The 22,067-nt window shown below is 43.6% G+C and overlaps 1 protein-coding gene across 2 annotated transcripts in view; it reads right to left on the bottom strand.

Annotated features, from left to right (window-relative positions):
• The window catches only part of VIPR1 (vasoactive intestinal peptide receptor 1), a 118,366-nt gene that overhangs the window by 9,948 nt on the left and 86,351 nt on the right, over nt 1–22,067 (bottom strand). For both annotated transcript variants that reach the window (XM_059838620.1, XM_059838628.1), the window contains exons 7-11: nt 13,988–14,141; nt 10,879–10,939; nt 8,483–8,552; nt 4,639–4,730; nt 20–149 (exon numbers count right to left, since the gene is read on the bottom strand). In XM_059838620.1, the coding sequence (XP_059694603.1) occupies nt 20–149; nt 4,639–4,730; nt 8,483–8,552; nt 10,879–10,939; nt 13,988–14,141 (507 nt within the window). The remainder of the gene's footprint in view (nt 1–19; nt 150–4,638; nt 4,731–8,482; nt 8,553–10,878; nt 10,940–13,987; nt 14,142–22,067) is intronic.

Below are 22,067 nucleotides of genomic sequence, written 5' to 3'. Positions count from 1 at the left end.
GACCCAAATGGTGGCTTACCTGGAATGACCCAACCACGAGCTCAAAGACCAGCTTCACCTCTGCTTTGAAATTGTCAGGGAAGAAAGCAAACATGATGTAGTGGATGCCAAAGAGAGGGATCAGCAGCAGAGTGGACTTGGCCAGCCTCCTGTTGGAAAGACAAACATGAGCCACGAGGGGAGAGGGAAGAGGGTAAGAAGCTGAGGAACCCTGCAGCTGAGCCCTGAAATAAACCCTGAAAATTTATTATTTCTCCTTGTCCCACAGACTGCAGATGGCTGGTGATTTCAGACCTGGCAGCACCATAAAATGTGACATTTTTATTCCCAGTAGCTCCACTGAAGGTATTTCTTTCTCCCTCCTCTCTTCTTCCCCTCCCACCAGAGATCTTTTTTTCATCTCCACAAGCTAAATCATCATCTACCAATGTCTTTGTTTGCCTGGGATTTCTGAAAATTACAACTTCTGGGAGAGAAATGGTATGTTTAGCTTGGAATAATGACAGGCTACTGCACAATGAATGTCTCCAAAGGAGGGGGATGAACAGTATTAGTGCTTAATGGCATCATGCTGGGTAATCAGGGGTCTAATTAGGAGGAGATGATAATGTATTAAATGTAATCATTATTAAAAAAGTAGCTGGCAGAAAGAAAATGAAATCAAGGGTCTAAGGATGCTTGTGGGGGTTTTGTCTCCCTTGGTCACACGTATCTGGTGACATTTCCCCCTCTCTTAGAGGCTTCTGGAGGAAATAAAGCCAAGGCTGGGATGTTGGAAATATTAATTTTCCACCTGCAACCCCTCCATCTCCAAAGCCTCATCAGGCTCAGACCTCTCAGACCATCTTCATTTGTTTGCCACCTGCAGGAGCCCACTGGGAGGCTGATGTGGCAGCTTTGTGCCGAGGATGCTCATCCCTGTGCCTCCCAGAGCTCCTCTGTAGCTCTCCCTGGGCCTGGCCCAGAGACAGCTCAACATTAAGGCTGTGATTGGAGGCTGTGGCTCATCCCAGGCAAAATGAGAGCCTGCAGGAAGATGAGGAACTTTACAGGAATTTGCCTTTCCCACCTCCCTCACTAGCAGGTACATCCCTGCTCATAGGGATCCAAAATCTGAGTTCTCTGAGGAACATCAGCCTAGGGGAGGATGTGGTGCTACCTTTGTGTCCCACATTGACAGAGATGCTGTTTGCAACCTCCAGTGGATTAGGAAATTTCATCTTATCATTGAAGACAACATTGGGGCCTTAATTACAATATTTTCCATCCTGGCTGGACTGTGGTGATGAAAAGAGCATTAATAACAAAACTTGAGCCCCCTCCTCCAATCTGCACACCTCACCCCAGTCTCTTGCTCCCAACACTGAGCTTCACCAGATACCAAGTTTTAAATTTTATTTTGGCATCAAGGCAAGGGCTCTGTGATTTTTAAAAGACTCCACCACCTAAACACTGCACTCAGGAAAATCACCACCCAGTCCCAGTGTAATTTCTCCCAGAGAGCTCAAGCCTGGCTGTGCAGGAGGCAGAACTGCTTGGGGCATTGCCTGAAACTGGTTAAATCTGCTGGAAACCATGGACTCTCAAAACCCTCATTACTCTGATTCCCAGCACACCCCAGAGCTCCCCTCTCTGACAGATACACATGGTGACAGGTAATTTTGGGAGAACATGTGTCCATTAACCTGCATGGAACCTGCTCCTGTCCTTGGGACTGGGCAAGAGCGACCCAACATTTCAGTCAAGCTCCTTGAAATCGTAATGGAAAAGTTACTCAGAGGACTTTGATGACAATATTGATCCACAGACATGGACAGAATGGAGAGATGAATTTTGCTCAAATTTTCTGTCGCCGAAGACAAATTCTATTTGCCTGAAATACTGCTGTCCCATTCTTGCACATATCCCTGTCATTTCCAGAAAACTGTTTTGGGAGACTTGTTTTTAGAGCTTCCAGTACATGAAAGCCCAGGTCCCTGTCTGCAGCATTAATGAGGGAGTCAGCAGCACACCTGAACTTCCAGCCTGCAGCTAAATTCAGACCTTTTGGAGTTGAACAATGCTGTCAGCATGCCAGCAGGCTTTGTTTGTAGAAAATAAACAATATAAAATACACATGAGAGAGAGGGAGAAATGCAAATCAGCTATCCAGGATGCTGTTAGTTTAAAACAGATTTGTCTCAGATTTGGCAGGAGGAATGCACACAGAATCACAGAGGCATTAGGTTGGGAAAGACCTCCCAGCCCATGGAGTCCCAGCTGTGCCTGATCCCCACCTTGTCCCCAGCCCAGAGCTCTGAGTGCCACATCCAGGCCTTCCCTTGGACACCTCCAGGGATGGGGAGCCCACAATCTCCCTGGGCAGCCCCTTCCAACGCTTCACAACCCTTCTGCTGAAGGAATTCCTCCTGATGTCCAACCTGAACCTCTCCAGGCACAACTTGAGGCCATTTCCTCTCATCCTGTCACTTGTTGCCCAGGAGAAGAGCCCGATCCCCATCTGTCTCCAGCCTCCTTTCAGGGAGTTGTGGAGAGCAACAGGATCACCCTGAGCCTATTCTTCTCCAGACTAAACACCCCCAGCTCCCTCAACATTTCAGCAGCAGTTTTCTGCTAAGAACTGTTGGGTCCTGCAGTCAAACCTCAGAAGTCTCCACAGACTTCTGTCTAGAAGTAAAAATCTTAGGACTATGTTGAGAACTCGCCTTGGTGGGGTCCAGCCTTCAGTTTCACACAATTAATATTTGTTTCCAAAGGAAAGTGTGGTGTCTTGTACCTACTGCAGTGCATTCAGCCAACAGAGTTTTCCAGAGGGGGCTGGTGGCCAGGTGCCACTGTACAAGGGGACAAGTGTCCCATAGGTTCTGTGTCCTGGGTGACAGGTCCATGCAAGTATTGGAAGAGTCCTAAAGCACCTCATGTGACTCAGAAACCTAAAATTTTAGGGCCAGGTTGGAAAGAGCTCTGAGAAACCTGGGGTAGAGGAAGGTGTCCCTACCCATGGCAGGGGGTTGGAACTGGATAAGCTTTAAGGTCCCTCCCAACCCAAAATGTTGTAGGATTCTATGATTTTGTGAAGTGAGCAACTGATTAATTCCCTAATGGAACTGAGCCATCTTTCCAGGTGGTGAAGGAAGGTGAGGATCTGTGAAAGTGAGGATCAGTTGTCCTTCAGCAGAACCCCCTGTTGAGCAGGTCAGTGAGGGGAGCTCTGTGTTTTGCCAACATGCCCTACATTTGTTTACAAGGTAAAAAGAGCTTTCCTGGCAGCTCCACCTCACTGGAAAATGTATCCTGAACCCAGAGCCCAGCATGACCTCTCAGATAATCTGGGCATAACTCATCAGGTGCACACTGGCAGCACTTTTGCTGTGGTGAACAGGAGCCAGCAGTGCCAGGACACTGCTCAGTACTAGAATTTATTTAAATATGCTGATTTAATCTATGCACCTGCTGCAAACCTGGGGTGCAAAGATAAAATTCCCAATTGGAAATCCAGAAAGGCAGGTGGCAGAAAGCACAGGGCCTGGTAATGTAGGTGTGTTGTGATGACAGAAAAATAGGTAATTGGCTTTAGCTGCTGCCAGGAAAATTAAGGCAAAAACTGGCATTTCCTTTCATAAATCTGAGAATCTCTCGTGGCAGATGAAATGAATAATTCACCATCATCAGAGAGAAAGTCTCAGTGCTGTGGCTGGGCAGGATTTAAGGAACATATTGTTACTTTTTTTCAGCCTGCAGGAAGATGAACTGAGATTTTTCAGGGTACCCAAAAGCACAGCTCCCTCAGAAGACAAAGATTTACTGGACTCTCTTCATTTAATTCTTTCCTAGGAAACATTTAATAAATATCCAGGATAGCTGAAAAGCAGAGCCAGAACAGTGGGAAGAGACAAAAATAACCTAGTCTGGACTTTTATTTTCTTTGCATTGAAGCCAGAATAAATCGATGATAGACATTTCTTTCACTCTTAAAATACTGCAGCTGAGACCAGCCTTGGCCACTGAGAGATGTTGATCTCTCTTGCATGTTGTTCATTATATAAAGCCCCATTAAGGTCAACCTCATATCCCTGGAATAAAAGTATTAAGTCAAGTAAAACTTCTAAGGCAATGATCCTTCTCAACAGAGAAGAGAAATGTATTGAGTTAATCCAATCTTGTTTAGAGATCTCTTTTAGGATAAGAAAAATTTGTCACAGATCCTACTGAATGGTAATTTTCTAGATCTTTCCTTCTTTAAAACTGAGGGCCAGGAAAAAAAGGCTCTGTACCGTGGAGAGCAATTTTTTGTTTTCAATCAGGGTCCTTCTGCCTTCAGAATCCAATAAATATTAAATATTCAAAGAAAAATTATATTTGGCTTCATGATCATTATTATTACTCTCATTTCTTCATCATTAATCCCAGGAGTAATCCCTCTCACCTGCCACAAACTGACATAAAAGCTGCCCAGCTCTTTTAGGAAATGCTTCATTTCCTGATTTCTAATCTGCTTTAAGCAATTAAAATTAATTGATTTTGATCAGTGCAGACAGACGCCATCATGAAACAAGATGCCATAAAGAACTATCAAGCAGCCAGGCAGGTTTCCCAAAAAACACTTTTAGGATAGGCTTGGAAAAGTTTGGGACTTACGAATATTGGCTGGTTTCATTGTGCCCAACATCTGGGGAATGCAGCTTCTGGACTAAGATACGGATGATGCAGATGAAGAGGATGAAGTTCACCTGTGGAGATGGGAAGAGAGGGGGTAAAACATCAGCATTTTCCTCCAGGAAAAAGAGCCCATCACTAGAGGGGAGTTCCTCTCACTGGAATGGTTTTTGCCATGGAAGGAGCTGCCGTTTAACAAGCCATGAGCAGAGAGCCCCTCTCAGGGGCGGGGAGCACATGGAAAACCGACACAGGATGGCATCTTGGGCCTGACATCAGCCTGCTTGGGACTTCGTGTCATACATCCCAAGTATGATGATGTCAAGCCCATAGAGCACAGCTCCGCACGACGTCCTGCTGCGCGCGCGGGAGGAGCCGCGGCGCCCGGCGGCTCGCGAGGCGGTGGCATGGGGCCAGCTGCTGGGTGTGGTGAGCCAGGGACACCAAACCAAAGCACGAGGCAGGATCCACTCCAGCGGGCCTCTGCTCAATCCTATTTGATGCCGTAGGATTTAGGTTTTATGTTTTTCAGATCCTGTACTGCTTTAGGGTATAGCTCTACAACTCAGCTGCTGTTCTCCCGTTTTATTCAGACAAAACAATTCCTCTCTGGACCTGAAACTCAGGGACACCTGACTGTCTCAGGCCCTGAAAAGTATAAACAAAAATGAGCAAACTGGGGCTATATGACTTCATTACCTGAAGCTGTAATTGGAGGATTTGATGCCTCGGGTTTTATCTTTTTAATTTTTTTCAGATTCTGTGCTGCTTTAGTGTGTGGGTCTGGGTTTCATATCAGGGGATGCTGAGCTCTCTTCACAGAGTAGGGAGACAAAACAATTCCCTCTCTAGCTGGGGACCAAGGACAAACGATCCAAATCTCAGCCCAAGAGCACAAACACCATGGGCTGAAGAGAGAAAAACAAGCAGGATAGGACTGCATGGGCTAGAGCTGTGGTTGGACAATTAACTCCAAGATGCAAATGGACCAGAACTTATGAAAATGTGAGATCTTATGATCAAGCCCTCTTTTGTTTCCATCTTGGAAGCATCCGGGCAGAGCCATGACTGTGGCTCCAGTACTGCCAGGGTGTGGCCTTTGAAGGCTTTTCAGTAAATATCCTCTTTATTCCCCTTAACTCTGTCTAGCCTCTGTTCTAGCTGTTTAAGGCATAACCTCTGGTCTCTAAATGGACCAAACTTATAACTATATGAAAAACTCATGACCATCATCCATCCTGGGTGTAGCCCCTCTTGGAGGTTTCTGACTGCCCAAGGTGAGGCCTTTAATAAATACACACTTTGATTCTCTTAATCTTGTCTAGCCTCTGTTTCAGGCAGCCACTCCAAGGCATCATATTGGCCATGTCCTGTCTGTGCAGCGAGGGATAGACCTCACCAGGGCAGTGGGGACTGTTCCCTCCTGGGATGTTAGACCAGAGCAGCCTGGCTGATACCCAGATTTTAGGCGGTTCTTTCCACCCCAAAATCTCACAGTGCTCTACCAATGTACCCAAGCAATGTGAACCCTATTTAATAGCAAAGGTGTAGAGCTAGGAATGGGAATGTCTTGATGGCATGAACTGAATGCAAATCTGCTTCTTTCAAGGTTCTGTCTGTTGAGTCATCCTGTTACTCATGCAACACAGACAACAGAAAAGCAATGACAGATTTCTGGGGATTAGTTCAGTTTTAGTTTGGCACAAAACCACATTCTTTATCCTTTCATGGTCAGTGAATGTGCAAATGATTCTAGTTTTCAGAGGCTCAGCAGCTGGAAGGGATTGTGTTAAACCAGCCAATATGATTCCCTGCAAAAATAGATTATAAGATATCTTCCAGCAATTCCTACACTTATCACAACAATAGATGAATAAAACAGACTGAAGCCCATCTCTCAAATAGACACCCTTTCTTCAAAGCCTATGAGTGATTGGATATCCATTGCATTTCTTGGTTATGGTACATTGCTTATTCACTTCTTACCTATCCTGAGTAATTTATCATAGTTTATATTTGTATTTATTTCCTTAAAAAATAGTTTGTGTGTCTGACTTGGTGGGAAGTGAAATTTATTAGTCCCAACCAGCATTATCTAGATCAACTACACTAGTGATCATTGATAACACACAAGCTGCTGCAAGGAAGGCCAGAAGGGAGCAATTAAATTCTGACTGTGTTGGCTTGGAGAGGTCAAGAGCAAACACAGAGTGGAGTGTAATGTATGAGCATGGTAAAACCTTGAAATTCCATGGCAGAAAATACAGGAATAAGGATACTGGAGAAGGTGTTTAAATTATTTTTTATCCCTAGAATATAATCAAAGGTAATCAATGTGTTCCCAGTGCTCAACACCTTGTACACAAGATATATCTCATGTATCTTAAAGATCTTATAGATCTTGTCTCTGTATTTCTTCCTTGTACACAAGATATATCTCATGTACCTTAAAGGTCTTACATAGATCTTGTATATCTATTTCTTCCTTCCACTGAGATATCAGCTGTGTTCCCATGAATTTGGAGGAAATGCTGCATTACCCCCTGGAGAAACCTGCTGTTCATCAGCCAGTGGCTATCATACCCTTCCTTTAGGAGAGATTTATAGGACCTCTGCTGAGGGAAAATCAGGAACTGCTGGGTAAATTCTGTTTGGCAATGAGGAAAAGATTTATTGGCCAAAAGAAAATACAGACCCATTGATCTGAGGAGAATAAAAAGGTGTACTTTTTGACTGAAAGCTTATCTCAGGAAAGGGAAAATGCTATCTGTAGCTTTCCAGGATGATATAAATATTTGGAAATGTGTCATCTAAGTACTATATTTCTTTCCAATGAGGTAAACAGAGAAAGATGTCATTATTAAACTTTCAGCCTGGAACCCCTGCATGATAAATGCCACAGAAAAAAAAAAATAGTCTTCTTGTAAAAGTCATAATGTACATGGAATAAGAAGAATGTCTAAGGAAAGATTTCTGTTTAAAAGAGATATATTTGATTTTATTTCTGTTGTATTTGTTTTTTTTCCCTTCCCACATCCTTGACTTCATTTAAGAAAACTCAAAACTAAGTTTAACTCCAGTTCATTTGATTTTAAGGCTTGGATCCATGCCCAACAGAGCAATGTTCAACAAGGATGGAAGAACCCAGAGTTCCTGAGAAGTGTCCTGGTTTCTATGGTTAGGACTGATGATATCCAGAGAATTAAAATAAAATAAATTAAAATAAAACACTTCTGTTGATTTTTCTGGAAATTAGCCAAACTCCTCTAGAACTCACTCCAAAAATACACAGCTAGAATGCAACTCTGTACTGCATGCAAGAGGCAAGTTCCTGAGGGACTTCATCTACTCCCTTTTTATCTAAGTGGAAATTCATGGTAGGACTCATGTTAATTTGTAGTGTTGACATCTACAACTGAAGTCATCCTGGTCAGCTCAGTGAAACAAAACCACTCCTAGCAGGGGTCATCTGATGGAATTCTCTGATTCCTGGGGCAAAATGAGCCTTTCCTGGATGTCCAGCCACATTCCTCCACCTCCCATGGCCACCTCACCAAGGAGATGGAGGTGGTCAAAGCTACATCAAGTCAGCTCCACCCTGGTGGCCTGGTCACTGAAATTCCTCCTGTGGTCAGTGCTGCAGGTGAGGGTGTTTATCTGGAGGAGGTATTTCCTCATCTTAAAGCAATTGTTCAGTGTACAGTGGGATTTACCTGGCAGTGCATTTTCCACGGGCATTTACAGGACACTTCTCAACACCCCTTCACCCCTCCCCAGTTAGGACTAAAGATGGCTTTGCAGCCAGCAGAACGTGCTGATACTTTACCAAAATAGACACCAAAATAGGAGTTTTAATGATCCACCAGAATGGGGATTCCACTATTTCCTCCCAGCACCTAAAAAGAAACAAAGCCAGACTTAAAACATCAAGCACAGCAAGCAAGGAGGTCTGTCACCTTCTCAGTTTTCCCTAAAAGTGAAGTTTTGCTAGGCTGGGTTGTGTGAAGAGGACTAAACATCACATGTGTGGACTGGGAATGGCCAAAACTTGCTTTGCAATGGCTGTGAGCACTGGTAGGTACCAAATATCCCAGAGGTAATGCCAGGATTTTTCCCCTTGGCCATGGAATTTTAGGCAGGGTGAAGGTGGGGGAGGATGGTGATTTTTCTAAATTTCTCCTACACTGAGCTCTGCTGCAGAGAAATTCTACTGAAACCATGAAAATTGATCAAAATTTATGAACAGATTCATCAGGGCTCCAGTGCTCTCCACCACCCTGGATGGAGGGGGTTTGATAAGTACAGAGCAATTGACACCAACAGAAAAAAAATAAAAAAATCACATCTTTCTGAAAAAAATACCAGCCAGTGGTGGGGTCAGTCCCATAAATCCAAGCTGCACCTGAGCTATGGATGGAGTTAGAAAAGTTAAAAAGGTCCAGGGTGGGATTTATTTCATCCTGAAGCCAGAGCTGTCTGCACACACCACCCCTCACCCGGGACTGCACTTTAAGGCCAACGAGGAAATGACAGGAAAGGACTGATGTGGAAATGACTGATATTGCTTGGGACTCCTTTATCTGCACAGTCAGGTGACAGAAGGTGCATTTTTAGGAAAGCATTCGTGGAAAATGGGCTGCTTTCATGTAAGAATAGATTAGTGGAGCCTACTGCAGACAATTTCACCCAGATTCAGCTCCTCTAATTCCAAACATTGGCAGGGAAGGCAGTAGGAGATGAAGAGAGGCACTTTTAGGGCACAGTTCCTGAGACCTATTTTAAGCATCAACTTTAGGATGATAAAAATTGCACTCTGTGGACTACACTGACAAAATCTGCCCTAACTCTACAGGGAGATGAAGCCAATTTCTCACATACAGATGCTTCCAGTTAGGTGTGTGCTGCCCTTTCATTTAGAATTAAAGTGGCCCTAATTTTGTCTAGTGCACTTCATTTTTGAAATAAATTGAGACAGTCTGAATGAAGGCCACTTTCACTTGGAGTTAGAATGCTTAAATAAAGTCTTAGTGTTGTTTAACCAATCTTACCTAATTAGGGTTTATTTCATCTGGATTAATTTCCTGTAATTTTTCTCTGCAGGTAATGGGAAAAAAAAAAATCTGTGTTGAGTATTAATATATTCTGTAAATTCATTCTCTGTTTTACTCAGCACAAAAATGTGGGGCTTTAAAGCCCAGAAAATGCAAAGAATTCTGTATTTTTATTAAGAATTTTTGGAGCTGAATGGGAATATATAGTAAGAAAAACTGGTATCCAGAATGGTTAAATGCTCCTGTCTCTGTGTCATTGTAGAGGCTATTTATTAACAAAGTAAATAAGGTCAGCTTTATGCAGATAGAGTGAAACCATAAAGGAAGTGAGTAGCCCTCAGGAAATGTGCTGGCATGACTATAAATCAAAAATGCAGTGAGAAATCTGAGCTGCTTCTTGTAGTGAAAAAGGGGCAAATCAGGACACATTTGGAGGGGAAGAATGCATGGGAGAAAATGGATTTAATTCCAGGATGCAAATGCAAGAAGTGAGGGAATGCACACTGAGGACAGAATAAGCACTTGATTCTGCATCTCTCTGGGGTGTTTTCCTATAAAACCCTTTCCAATTACTGCAGTCTGACCGCTGGAATAAAAGCCAGAATGAGGATTTCAGGATCAAATCCTCTTTGCTTGCTCATATCCTTGGATAACTCTGGTGTCTGCCTCATTTTCTTAGCTGCATTCTATCTGCTTCTTATACAAAATATCAAAGGCTGCTGCAAAGTTAAAAGGGATGAAGAATTAGATCCTAAAATCTGCTTGAGAAAAAAAGAAAAAAAAAAGAATATTTAGCCTTTTCCTGAGGGAGAGAATTGGGTGTGTTTATAATTTCCCTGCTGCATGTTTAGGGTCAATTCTGCGGGGTGGAAAGCTCTGCTCTGAGCACGGGGACAAATGCAGCCACCAAGGTCTGCTCACAAATTCCCTGCCAATATCCTGACCGAGGCACTGGGAAGTAAAGAGGGGGAGTGATTGGCCTAAAATGACTTTTCAGGGAGACCTTGGATTGTTTCCTGGTTCCTGGTGGCAGGGGAGAGGTGCCATTGCTGCTGGGTTTTGGGTTGATAAGGCTGCAGAGCTTTCCTTGGCCATATAAAGGATTTATAGAGGAAAATAGAACTGATATCATCTCCTTATAAAGAAAATATAACTGAGTGCACAGGCTTACCCAACATCAAAAAAGTAAATCCTGACAATTGTCCAGGCAGTGATGAACACGGAGGGGGCACCTGAGGAGAGAAGAGATGGTGTTGCTGTCAGAAATCATGATCAAATGGTTACCTGATTTCATTACCAGATAATTTAAAATCTGCCTCATTTCTCAGGGCTGTTCTACCTTGCTCTCCTCCTCTCCTGAGTGACTGAGGGGATGCCTTCCCTCAGGGGTGGGAAAATACTTCACATTTTCAACCCTCACATGCCAAACTGGCAGTATTGCCTTTGCCTCCCTGTGGCCATGCAAGATCAGCTCTCTGGAACTGCTCCCAGCACACTGAAATTCCTGTTGCAGTGCCTGGAAAAACCTTCCAGGTGTGAAATGCAAGGAACAGGAGTCACTTGAGCCACCTACAGAGCAGACACCTGTACCTAAGGAGGTCACCACAGGCTCTCCTGAGCATCAAGGGGCAGAATTGTGTGTTTCTCATGCAGAGGTCATCCAGCTACGTTAAATCTTTGATTCAGAACAATAACAATGAAATATGCCTGGGCTCTTTTGCCCTTTAAGGGAGCCTGGAGTGCCAAGTTCACACTCAGCTGTGTGTAGTTGCCAGGTGAGGCTGCCTCTGCTCCTCACTCCATGATCTGCCACGTTTGGGTGGTCTTGTCCCATCCTTGTGCTGGCTTTTTTCTCTCTCTTATCTTTGACTGGATTGAGGTTGGAAATACTCATAGGAGGACACATCCCTTTGCTCTGTGTTACTCACAGCTTGTGTACACTTTATTACCAGTGATTTCCAAGTGCAATGGTACTAAAACAAGTAAAAACTGTAATTAGTGCATCCAAATTATTAATTCATGCGTAATCCATTCCAGATCCATGCCTGATGCTCTTGCAAATGATGGATGACTGAAAGGCCAAAAGTTCCCTCAAGCACTTGCCATGTTCTGGAATTGCCCATTCTTCACCCAAGCAACCTCAGGACACATTAGAAGTGCAAGAAATTTCCTTTGCTTTAAATCATTACCTTCATGCATTTTTCTTTAAAACCTGCCAGCTCTCCATGCTGAAATGAAGAATATCTGGAGAACAAGGTGAGTTTAACAAAGGTCTGACCTAAGGAACAGAAACAAGACCTGCTCCCATCATCCCTCCTTCTCCCAGAGCATGGAGAATCATCTCTGCTTTGCAGTGTGAAGCAGAGCATAGCTCCTGCCACTTTCAGTGGAAGTTACTCCATGGATAATTGAGCAAATCCTGAGTCCTGGCATATCCCTGGACATGGCACAACTTTATTTTACCTTTTCTTCTCAAGATTCTTCCCTGCTCTTATTATTTCTCACTTTCAGCTATGGAGAGCAGGCAGCAGAAAGTTATTTGCTTACTTAAATATAAATCTTCAACTAAATGGCATGAAAGGGAAAAAATTATCTCTGTTTCCTTTTTGGAAAAATAAAAGAAGTTGATCTGGTAGGATTAATTTGCATAAGTCACCAATTCAGTTGTGAGTTCTTTTGTGAAGAGCTTAATTCTCTTTTCCTTACCATTTTTCTAATTTTATTTTGTTTTGCTTTATTTTATTTTATTTTTATTTTATTTTATTTTATTTAAAAAAATATTTATTTTTTAAATTAAAAAAAATATTTATTTTTTAAATTTTATTTTCATGACATGATTTTACTATAATTTTATTTTATGTGTTTGAGACAGGATTTTCATTAAGGCTGGTGTAATCACCAATGCAGTGAGCAGAAGGTTATCAGCATTAGCACACAGGTGATAGGACCTCAGGGCAGCTGGCTGGCCTGGATTCAGTGCTGGTTCAGTCCAGGAGTTCTGCTTTGCTGGGATCCATCCTTACAAGGTCAATCCATGATATCAAATTTGGAATTCCTTCCCAATATCCAATCTAAATCTACTCTCTGTCAGTTTGAAGCCATTCCCTGGGTCCTGTCCCTCCATCCCTTGTCCCCAGTCCCTCTCCAGCTCTCCTGGAACCTCTTTAGGCCCTGCAAGGGGCTCTGAGCTTTCCCTGGATCTTTCCCTTCTCCAGGTGAGCATTCCCAGCTCTCCCAGCCTGGCTCCAGAGCAGAGGGGCTCCAGCCCTGGAGCAGCTCTGTGACCTCCTCTGGAGTTGCTCCAGCTGCTCCAGAACCTTTTTATTTTGGGGACCCCATGGCTGGCTGCATCTCTGCAGGTGGGATCTGAGATGAGGAGAGCAGAGGGACAGAATCACCTCCCTCAGCCTGCTGGTCACGTTTCTTTTGATGCAGCCCAGGACACAGTTGGGTTTTTGGGCACGTTTTGAACTCATGTCCAGCCTCTCATCCACCAACCACCCCAAATCCTTCTTGGGACATAGGGGGGCTGGATGCTGTCTACACCATCTGTTCTAGGGTGACGTTATGATGCTTGTATCCCCATTTGTGTGTTCTGTTTATGCTGGATATTACGTTCTGTGCCTTCAAGATGGGCTCTGAAGAGTGAAAGTTTTGTTTTGGTTTCGTTATCAGCCGCTCCCCCACAGGTGGTGGGACACAGATGGGGCAGCACATGGTGCAGCTTTTACTTTTTGCTTGGCTTTTCACTTTGCTCTTGCTCTTGCTTCTGCTTTGCTCTTGCTTTTTGCTTCTGCTTATTAGTTAAGCCAAGCAGTCCGAATTTCTCCCTGGACTGTTTTTCTTTCCCTTTCTTGGAACCACTGGAGCCTGCTCCTCACTGGGACCTGGGAACACCGAGAGTTTGCACCTTGTGGCTGCAGCAGCCATCCCCAGTGCTGGAGGGACTGATAACAGAGTGACCACCCCAGGAGAGACTTTCTGAACTTGTCATCTTTGTCAGAGCAGTGTGTCACCCGGTATTGTTCATTTTGTGTGCTGGGGGTGCTGTGCCTGTTAAATAAACAGGTTCTTTCCTCTTCTCTCTGAGGAATCCTTCCCAAACCAGCTGGGGGGAGGGGCTGTGTGGGCTTGCTTTCTGGAGTGGCCCCTTTGGAGGTTTTCTCCCAAATTTGCCCTAAACCAGGACAACATCTCTGCCCCACTTGAGTGCCCAGGTACCTGTGCTAAATTCCTGCTAAAACCACCAGTCAGGACCCCCTCCTGGAGGAGATGCATACCCCAGCCAATCAGGATGTACCACCAGAAGTATTTCCTCTCCGAGAAGAAGGAGATGACCAGCAGGGTGTGAAGGTACAACCCCTCCACCAGCAGCCAGAAGAAGTTGGCCATGACACAGTACTGGAAGAAAACCATCATGGCCTTGCAGCCCACCTGGAAGAGGAGAAATGAGCAGTGGTGAACTGTTGGAGCCCTGGTTACTGAGAATTCCAGATTTCTGTGCTGCCAGGCACTGACCCCCAGGAGAACACTGCATTGACCTGAGGCCATGGAGAAGCTTCCAGAATGGAATGACAGAACTGGGATTGTGGGTGTGTAATTTGAATGGAAGTGTGTGATATCACAGGGTGGGAAACTCAGAGTTTAAGGGTTTGGAATATAGTATTTATATAAAGCAAGATGGGGGTTTTAAAGCAGAAGTTAGTCCTTCTTCTTCACCTTCTTCTTCATGAGTTTGAGTAGATAAAAAAAAAAGCATTAGATAAAAAAAAAACTGCATTACAGACCACGAGTAGTTAGTTATTAAGTTAAAAGTAAAAATAACTTGTGCCATTTCTTAATTAGAATATGTATCCTTTAAAAAACTTATAAAGAGATACAGCTCAATTTTAACTTAATAGAAAGTATTATAAAACTCACACTTTATGACACTGTAATGTAAATAAGAACTAAAAAACAACTGAGTCAAAACAAGAAATACCATCTCACACATTTAATCCCCACCTTATCAACAAAAAACAAAAAACAAACAAAACAAACAAAATCCACATGGTGGTGCCCTGTGTTAGGAACTGCACCACATTCCCACAGGAAAGAAATTTCCACCAAATCACCAGTGACCCTTGCTCTGGGTGTATCTTTGGGATCGTTTTGTGCAGCACCTGATTCCTTATGGAATGAATTCTATGGTGAAAAGTCTACAAGAAGTTGCTCCTCTTTAGGAAAAGAAGCACTGGGAAATGTATTTTTCAATGAAGGATAGGCAGGAGAAGCAGGGCAAGAACACAAAAGTATGCACAGCTTTCATTGCTCTGGAAGGGGAGAGATTTGAAAAGGGAAGGTGAATTGTTTACCTTCAGGAAATGAATAATTAAACACAGTAACTTGCTGTGTGGAGATTTCACTGCAGCTCAGGTAATGGGAACAGTTCCCTTAGCAAAGAAATAAATACAAATGGAAATTTCTGACACTTAAGGGAAATTTCTGACACTTGGCACCCACTGCATGATTACACATCCTCGAGGTGTTGTCAGCAATTGCCCTGCTGCTTTCAGTGGGTCTTCCCTGCATTTTCTGGGACAAGTTTTGCTCTCACTCCCTGCTTGGTGGCACTTCCCTGATGTCCTGCACATGTAGAATGTTTAATTGAGAGCAACCCTTTTAATTTAGAGCACCAGTGACAAGACCCCATTTTCCCCTCTACTCCTCTCCTGCTGAAAGCAGTTGCTATGAAACACTGGTTAAAAGAAGAGTGGAAAGAGTTTTTTCAATGCCACATGTTTTGGGGGGGACTGTCCCCACGCTCACCCCTAAACCCATGAGTGTGTGACCCTGGGAACCCTGCTGGGCTCCTGATAACCAACTTCTGTGCACATCAGCTCCCTCCTGTGAGGCACAGCACAGACACAGACTTGCTGATGGGGGAAGGTGGAGGCAGAGCAGGAGGTGAACTCCCTTCCAACTCAGAGTATTCTGTGTGTGACTTCAGGGACTGAAGGAGGGAAGGTGGCACAGAGCTGGGCTGGCAAACCTGAGGGTGCAGCAGACTCATCTCAAAGGCATTACTGTGGCCTTCACATTCTCTGAAAAATCCCTTCACCCAGGATTTTCCTCCTGGGAAGCTGAGAAGCCTCAGAGAAAAAGGAAAACAATTCTGATCTCATTTGCTTCTCCTGTGTTGTGCTCTGTGGAATGTGTTTGGAGATTGTTTACCCACAGGTGATTGTTTCATTGCATTCTGCTGGGAGTTGTTTTCACTCTTTGGCCAATCAGGGCCAAGCTGTGTCAGGACTCTGGAAAGAGTCAGGAGTTTTCATTATTACCTTTTTAGCCTTCTGTCTGTATCCTTTCTGTATTCTTTAGTATAGTTTAGTATTGCATAATATAATATAATATAGTATCATAAAATAATAAATTAGCCTCCTGAGAACATGGAGTCAGATTCAACATTCCTGCCTCCGTTGGGGATCTTGGCAAATACATCACCACCCCTTTGGTTTCTCTCTGACTTTGTGTGCACGTGGCTGTGTGACACTGCCACCCCTCCTTCCTCTCCCCCAAAGCCTGAGTGCCTGTTTGGTGTGTCTGCAGCCAGCAGGGATCTGTGTGTGAGTGAATTGCTTCAAGGTTTCACTCCGTGGGTGTTTGGCCCTAATTCTGCTGCTCCCAGGTGAGACATGAGGTTTGAGGGGGCAGATCTGATGCATGTCAACCACCTGCCTGTAAAACAAGGATTTCCTTTGGGGAATGTGCACCAGGGGATCACTTCTGGATGGTTGCACTGAACTCCTGGCAGAGGCAGGAGGCTGGAGCACAGCACAAGGGGCTGCAAGGCTCCACAGGACAAGGGAAGGCTGCTCACAAACAGTGCACGTGGTTTCTGCCCAGCAGAAAAGGAAAGGAAATCCCTCAGGAAGGGATTTCCAGCCTGACTTTGCAGAGTTATTGCTGTACAGAGAGAAAGCTGTGCTGAACTGAAGCTGTGGCAGCAGAAATTGCAGATCCAAATCCATCCCCTCTTCTCCCAGCACTGGCAAACATCAGTTTTGTGGCACTCTGTGACCCTAAATCTTCCCTTAAAGGGGTGGTGGCTTGTCACAAAGCTGAGGTGGATCACGGTTAGCAGTTGGATCTGATAAGCTCTGAGGTCTTTCCAACCTTAATAATTCTATAATTTTAATTAATTTATTTATTTTATGGTTTTATTTCTCCATGCACATGGGCAGCAGCTGGATTTTGGTGATTTCTTCTCTGCAGCAGATCAATTCTTTGCTCCTTGCTGAGGGATGTTTGCTTATTTGATCATTTCCTACCACTCTTGGAATTTTTGGTTTTACCTGGAGAAAAGACCTTTTTGTGCAGCATTTTGAGTGCATGGCAGTAATGTCTTGCAGCCAGGTATCCCCTGTGGCACTGGAACAGAGCTGGATGCACTGTCCTCCCCATAAAATTAAATAATAACATTTTTTTACTCCCTGGGCTTGCTGCTGTTGCCTAAAGTGGTTAAGTTTAAAGCAAATATTTCTATGAGAGGAGCAGTTTGATTGTTGATGATCCAGTTGGCCCTGTTTGACAGTGGCACATTTGGAAAACAGCCCTTCCTGGCTTTTGGGAGACCTTATTCCATGCAGCACTTGGTAACAGGTCTCCACCTTCCTGACTGATTAAATTCAGCCTCAGAGAGGCTGGTTTAATGCTGGGGAATAAAATCCTCCTTTATGTAAGATATCTTACCCTTTGGATGACAGGCACAGGGCAGAGATGAGCCATTACATCTCTAGAATTTATTTATTTCCATAAAGAGCAGAGCTCACCATGTGTCACTGTTGAAAGACTACCATGAGCTATTTTTAGAACAGATATTTTCAAGAGAAAAAAGCTGAATTACATCAGTGCTTTTGCTACTCTCTCTTCTTCCACAGGCTCATTTACAGATTATTTCCTTGTTTTTCCTCAGGGATCTTGCTCTGCTCATGTCCACAGCAGATGTGGCAGTCAGATGGTTTTTCCCTTGGTTTTGTGACTCCCCTCTTGTTCCTCTCTTTAGAGCTGCATCAGGGATGGGCCATTTGCTTTTCCCATGAAAATCCCTCCCTTTCCACATGTGTTTCCAATGGCTGAACTCTGGGAAAGAATCTGCCTCCAGCCAACAAGGCATTGGGCTCTTGACCCCTCCTGAGAAACTCTTGGGCCCCAGCACATTTGTGCTCCTCTGCCAATTCCTCACAGTCAATAAGAAAATTTAATTTTGATTATTGTAAAAGTTTGCTTGAGGGTGGGGCCTTAGACCTGCTCAAGGGCTTCCAAGAGGAAGAACCAAAGAGAAGGGACACAAGGATGGGGACAAGAAGGCTGAGAAACAACCCTGCCAGGCTTTTTCCTTGTGCCCAGTAGCACATTTTACTTTTGGGTAATGTTGGCCCTGAGAAAAACATCTTTATTTTCATTTTTAGGTGGGTCAGCTGGTCACTACATCAGTTTTATGACCCATCTATAAAAATACAGGTGCTGGAGGCAGTACTTAGCTCAGAGCTGAATCTGCACTAAATATACATTTATCACTCTCCTCAGAGGCAGTAACTCATCCCTAGCTCCTGAAATTTGTCAGTCTGGACCAGCTCATGAATTTCTCAACCTCAATAAGAGCAGCTTAGTTGGACAGGAATTGTTCTGGGTTTTTGAGGTAATCACACACCCAACATGCATCCATGATCAGCCTCTTGTGAATGCAACAAGACTCTATAAAAAAAGGCAATCAACTCCACAGAAATGCCAGCACAAGCCTCCCTTGCCTTCTTTAGCAGGGATATGGTTTGTTCAGGTTTAGGATTTGGGTTCAGGAAGGATTTAGACCAAAGAGCTACAAAGGAGCACTTGAGTGATTGATATCCCACCTGCCACAGCTGGACTGGGAACTCTGGAATCTCGCTGCCCCAGTCACAAGAATCCCCCATCACCTGTCCCTCCCCTGTACAGAACCATGGAGTAGTTTGAGTTGGAAGGGACCTTTTAAAGGCCCTCCATGGCCTGTCCTGTGTGTGGACACAACCCCTGTGCAGACCCCATGTTCCTCCCTTGTACCCATAAACTCTGCGGTTTCCTGCCGTGTGGAAGGTTTGGGGCAGGGCACCAAGGCTTCTTTAAGTCAGAATAAAGATATATTGAAGACATCCCATGCTCTCCTGGTCAGTGATGCAGCTCCTGGCATTATTTATGGAGTTAGGACAGTGCATCCAGCAAAAAATGTGGGCTCAGATTTGCCTCAATCCATCAATCATGAAACCTTGAGACCTCACAATCCTCCTTTAAGGAACTTTGGTGCTGTTACCTGGGCTACCATCAGCACTGCAGCAGGAAGAGATTCACACTGAGATTCCTGCAGTGTCTTCCATAGAAAACTGATAAAACCTCATTTTCCCAGGGACAGATTTATCCAGCACTTTTGTTTTATGTTGCCCAGAAGAAATGACCTGTGGCAGGGCTGCTGACTGACTGGTGCTGCTTTTGCATACAGCAAGAGCTGATCTGCTCCCCAGCCTGCTCCAAGAGGATTCCTTGACCTTATTTAAAAGCTTTTCATAGATCCCACTCATGAGCTGGAAGATGGGACAGCACTGGGCAGGTATTGCCTGCTTTGGAGATGCTGAAATTAAGAATTTCCAGCACAGGGACTGGCCCAACCCTACATGTCCATAACTATAGCTCTCCTTTAGACACTCATAATCATAACTAAATTCAGGAATACATCACTTTTGAGCTGTTACCACCCCACCCCTTCTGTTGAGACATCCACTTTACCCAAAGCATCATCAAATCTGTAATAATGAACCAATAACCAAACAATTGCTCTGCTTCTAAGCTTACACAACATGATTAATTCCCATCTCACTATCACAGCCCTGGAATTCATATAAGTGTCAAATTCCCAATAATTTTACAATCTAACTTCTCTGGCCATGGCTTAACATGGCCCATTAATTTCTGTGCATGTGGCACGGAGATGTCAGGATGGACTCAGTTTCTAAATACGTGTTTTCAATTTTCACAGGGGATTTTTCTCTGTTTTTAACTTTTAAGAGAATCATTTGGTTTGGAAAAGACTTTTATTATCCTAGAGTCCTACTGTAAATCCATCACTGCCAAGGCCACCACTAAAATGTGTTCCCAAGAGATGAGAAAGAGAAAGAGAAAGAGAAAGAGAAAGAGAAAGAGAAAGAGAAAGAGAAAGAGAAAGAGAAAGAGAAAAAAAAAAGAGAAAGAAAAAGAGAAAGAAAAAGAGAAAGAAAAATAGAGAAAAACAGAAAACAAAAACGAAAATGAAACCAAAAAAGAAAGAAAAAGAAAAAGAAAAAAGAAAAAGAAAAAGAAAAAGAAAAAGAAAAAGAAAAAGAAAAAGAAAAAGAAAAAGAAAAAGAAAAAGAAAAAGAAAAAAGAAAAAAGAAAAAGAAACTAACTTATGCTAACTTAGGCTTAGCACACCCAACCTGTTGTGTAACGACAGCAAAAAAGCAAATTAAAAACAAACAAGCCAGACTGCCTGGCAAAAAGCCATCACTTTAATTTCTTCCCTCAGTTTAATTGCTGTAGACCAGGTTCAAACAGGTGGGCTATAAAAAAGCCCCACAAAGTTTATGTTTGAAAATCAAAGTGAATTGTCTTCAAAACCTCAAACGAGGAAACTCCTCCTAAATCGATTGGGTGCCTTTGACTCCTTCCCTCCATCCCTATCACAGGCTGTGACAAGCAGGGAATTTCCAACAATAAATTGCTGCACTAGTGGGTGGCTCTGCAGGTTTTCCTGGGAGCCATAGAAATTTAGGATGTTAAGAACAATATCTATGAATGAAGAAATGTGATTGAAGAAATTTTTAAAAGGCCATCTTGACAGAAGCAAAGGGGCTCATGATGGACTCCAGTCTGAAAGTCTCTGTGAAAGCAATTTATGACCTATCAGGACTCATGAAAAATAAAAGACCTTCATGGGAACAGTAATCTTATGTCTTGATGATGAACCTTTCAGAGGCTTCAACTCTGAGTGTAAAAATGTATTATTAACAGTACAGGCCGATCAATTTAACTGGATTCATGGTCACTGCCTGCCTCAGGCACAGGAAGAAGAGGTCCCAAACCCACATTTTCCCTGTGAACTTCCTGCTCTGCACGCATGGTGCCCAGAAACATTTTGCAAGAGCACTCTAAAGCCTTGCCAGTGGCTAATTAATTCCATTTATCTTAACCTGCTTTCCTTCAGGTCACAATCCATTACATTTTTATGCACCCATCATTGCCCCAAGAGCATGCCCTGCAATACTTGCCTCATGTCAGCTATCATTGGGCAATTTATGAAGCCATTACACCCTGGATTTGTGTCTGGGCTCGTGGATTTGTTACCACTTCCTAAAGCAGAAATGCCATTCCCAGATGGATGGGCTGGGCTGTACAGCCTGACCCAGGCACAACCCCCTGCCTCAGCCAGATAAGACTTTCCTGCTCCCATCAAAACTGTGCAGCAATGGAGACATCAGGAAGAAGCTTTTGGATCAGTCTATCTATTTATATTTCTACTATTTCTATTATTTCTATTTTTATTTCTATTTCTTTCTACTTCTATTTCTTTCTTGTGCCTCTTCTACCTGCAATAAAGGTTGGGCCACTGATGAACCTGCATGTAGCACTGTATCCCTTATTAGGGAATTATTTCTGCAGAAAGAGCTCAATCCAAAGTCATATGAAATCCAAAGCCCCAAGACTTAATTTAAAGCTGAGTTAAACTTGGTTTTTCTATGTAATTTCACCTCCTCAGTGCCAGCTGAAAATGGCAAGGCATTTATAGAGACAGAATCCCAGAATGTTTTGGGTTGGAAACCTCAAGCAGTGCCACCCCCTGCCATGGGCAGGGACACCTTTCACTTTCCCAGGGTGCTCCAAGCCCTGTCCAACCTGGCCTTGGACACTTCCAGGGATGAGGTGAGGATTTACAAGGAAATTACATGAGGCAGCCTCTATTTCATGTGCAAAGCATGGCAGGAGCAGATCCTGCAGTGATTAAAATAAATGGAGTTGCACCAGTAAATTTTGTATTAAAACAAATTGAGTTGCACCAGTGAATTTTGTATTAAAATAAATGGAGTTCTACCTGTGAATTTTGTATTAAAATAAATGGAGTTGTACCACTTCACACTGATGAAAAATGTGGTACATATGGCTGCTCTTCATGCCTTGCCCACTGCCCATTCAGGCTTCCTCAAAATCCAACACTGATTCAGGATTCAGGAAGAAACTTTTTGTCTGCTTTCCCTCACACAAGAAGCAACTTTAAGCCCCATGACTGTGATCCTCAAGGCTGTTTAAGAATGTCTC

This window comes from Haemorhous mexicanus, chromosome 1 (genome assembly GCF_027477595.1).
Source record: "Haemorhous mexicanus isolate bHaeMex1 chromosome 1, bHaeMex1.pri, whole genome shotgun sequence".
Classification (NCBI taxonomy): Eukaryota; Metazoa; Chordata; class Aves; order Passeriformes; family Fringillidae; genus Haemorhous; species Haemorhous mexicanus.
This window is presented reverse-complemented; position numbering and strand designations above follow the sequence as displayed.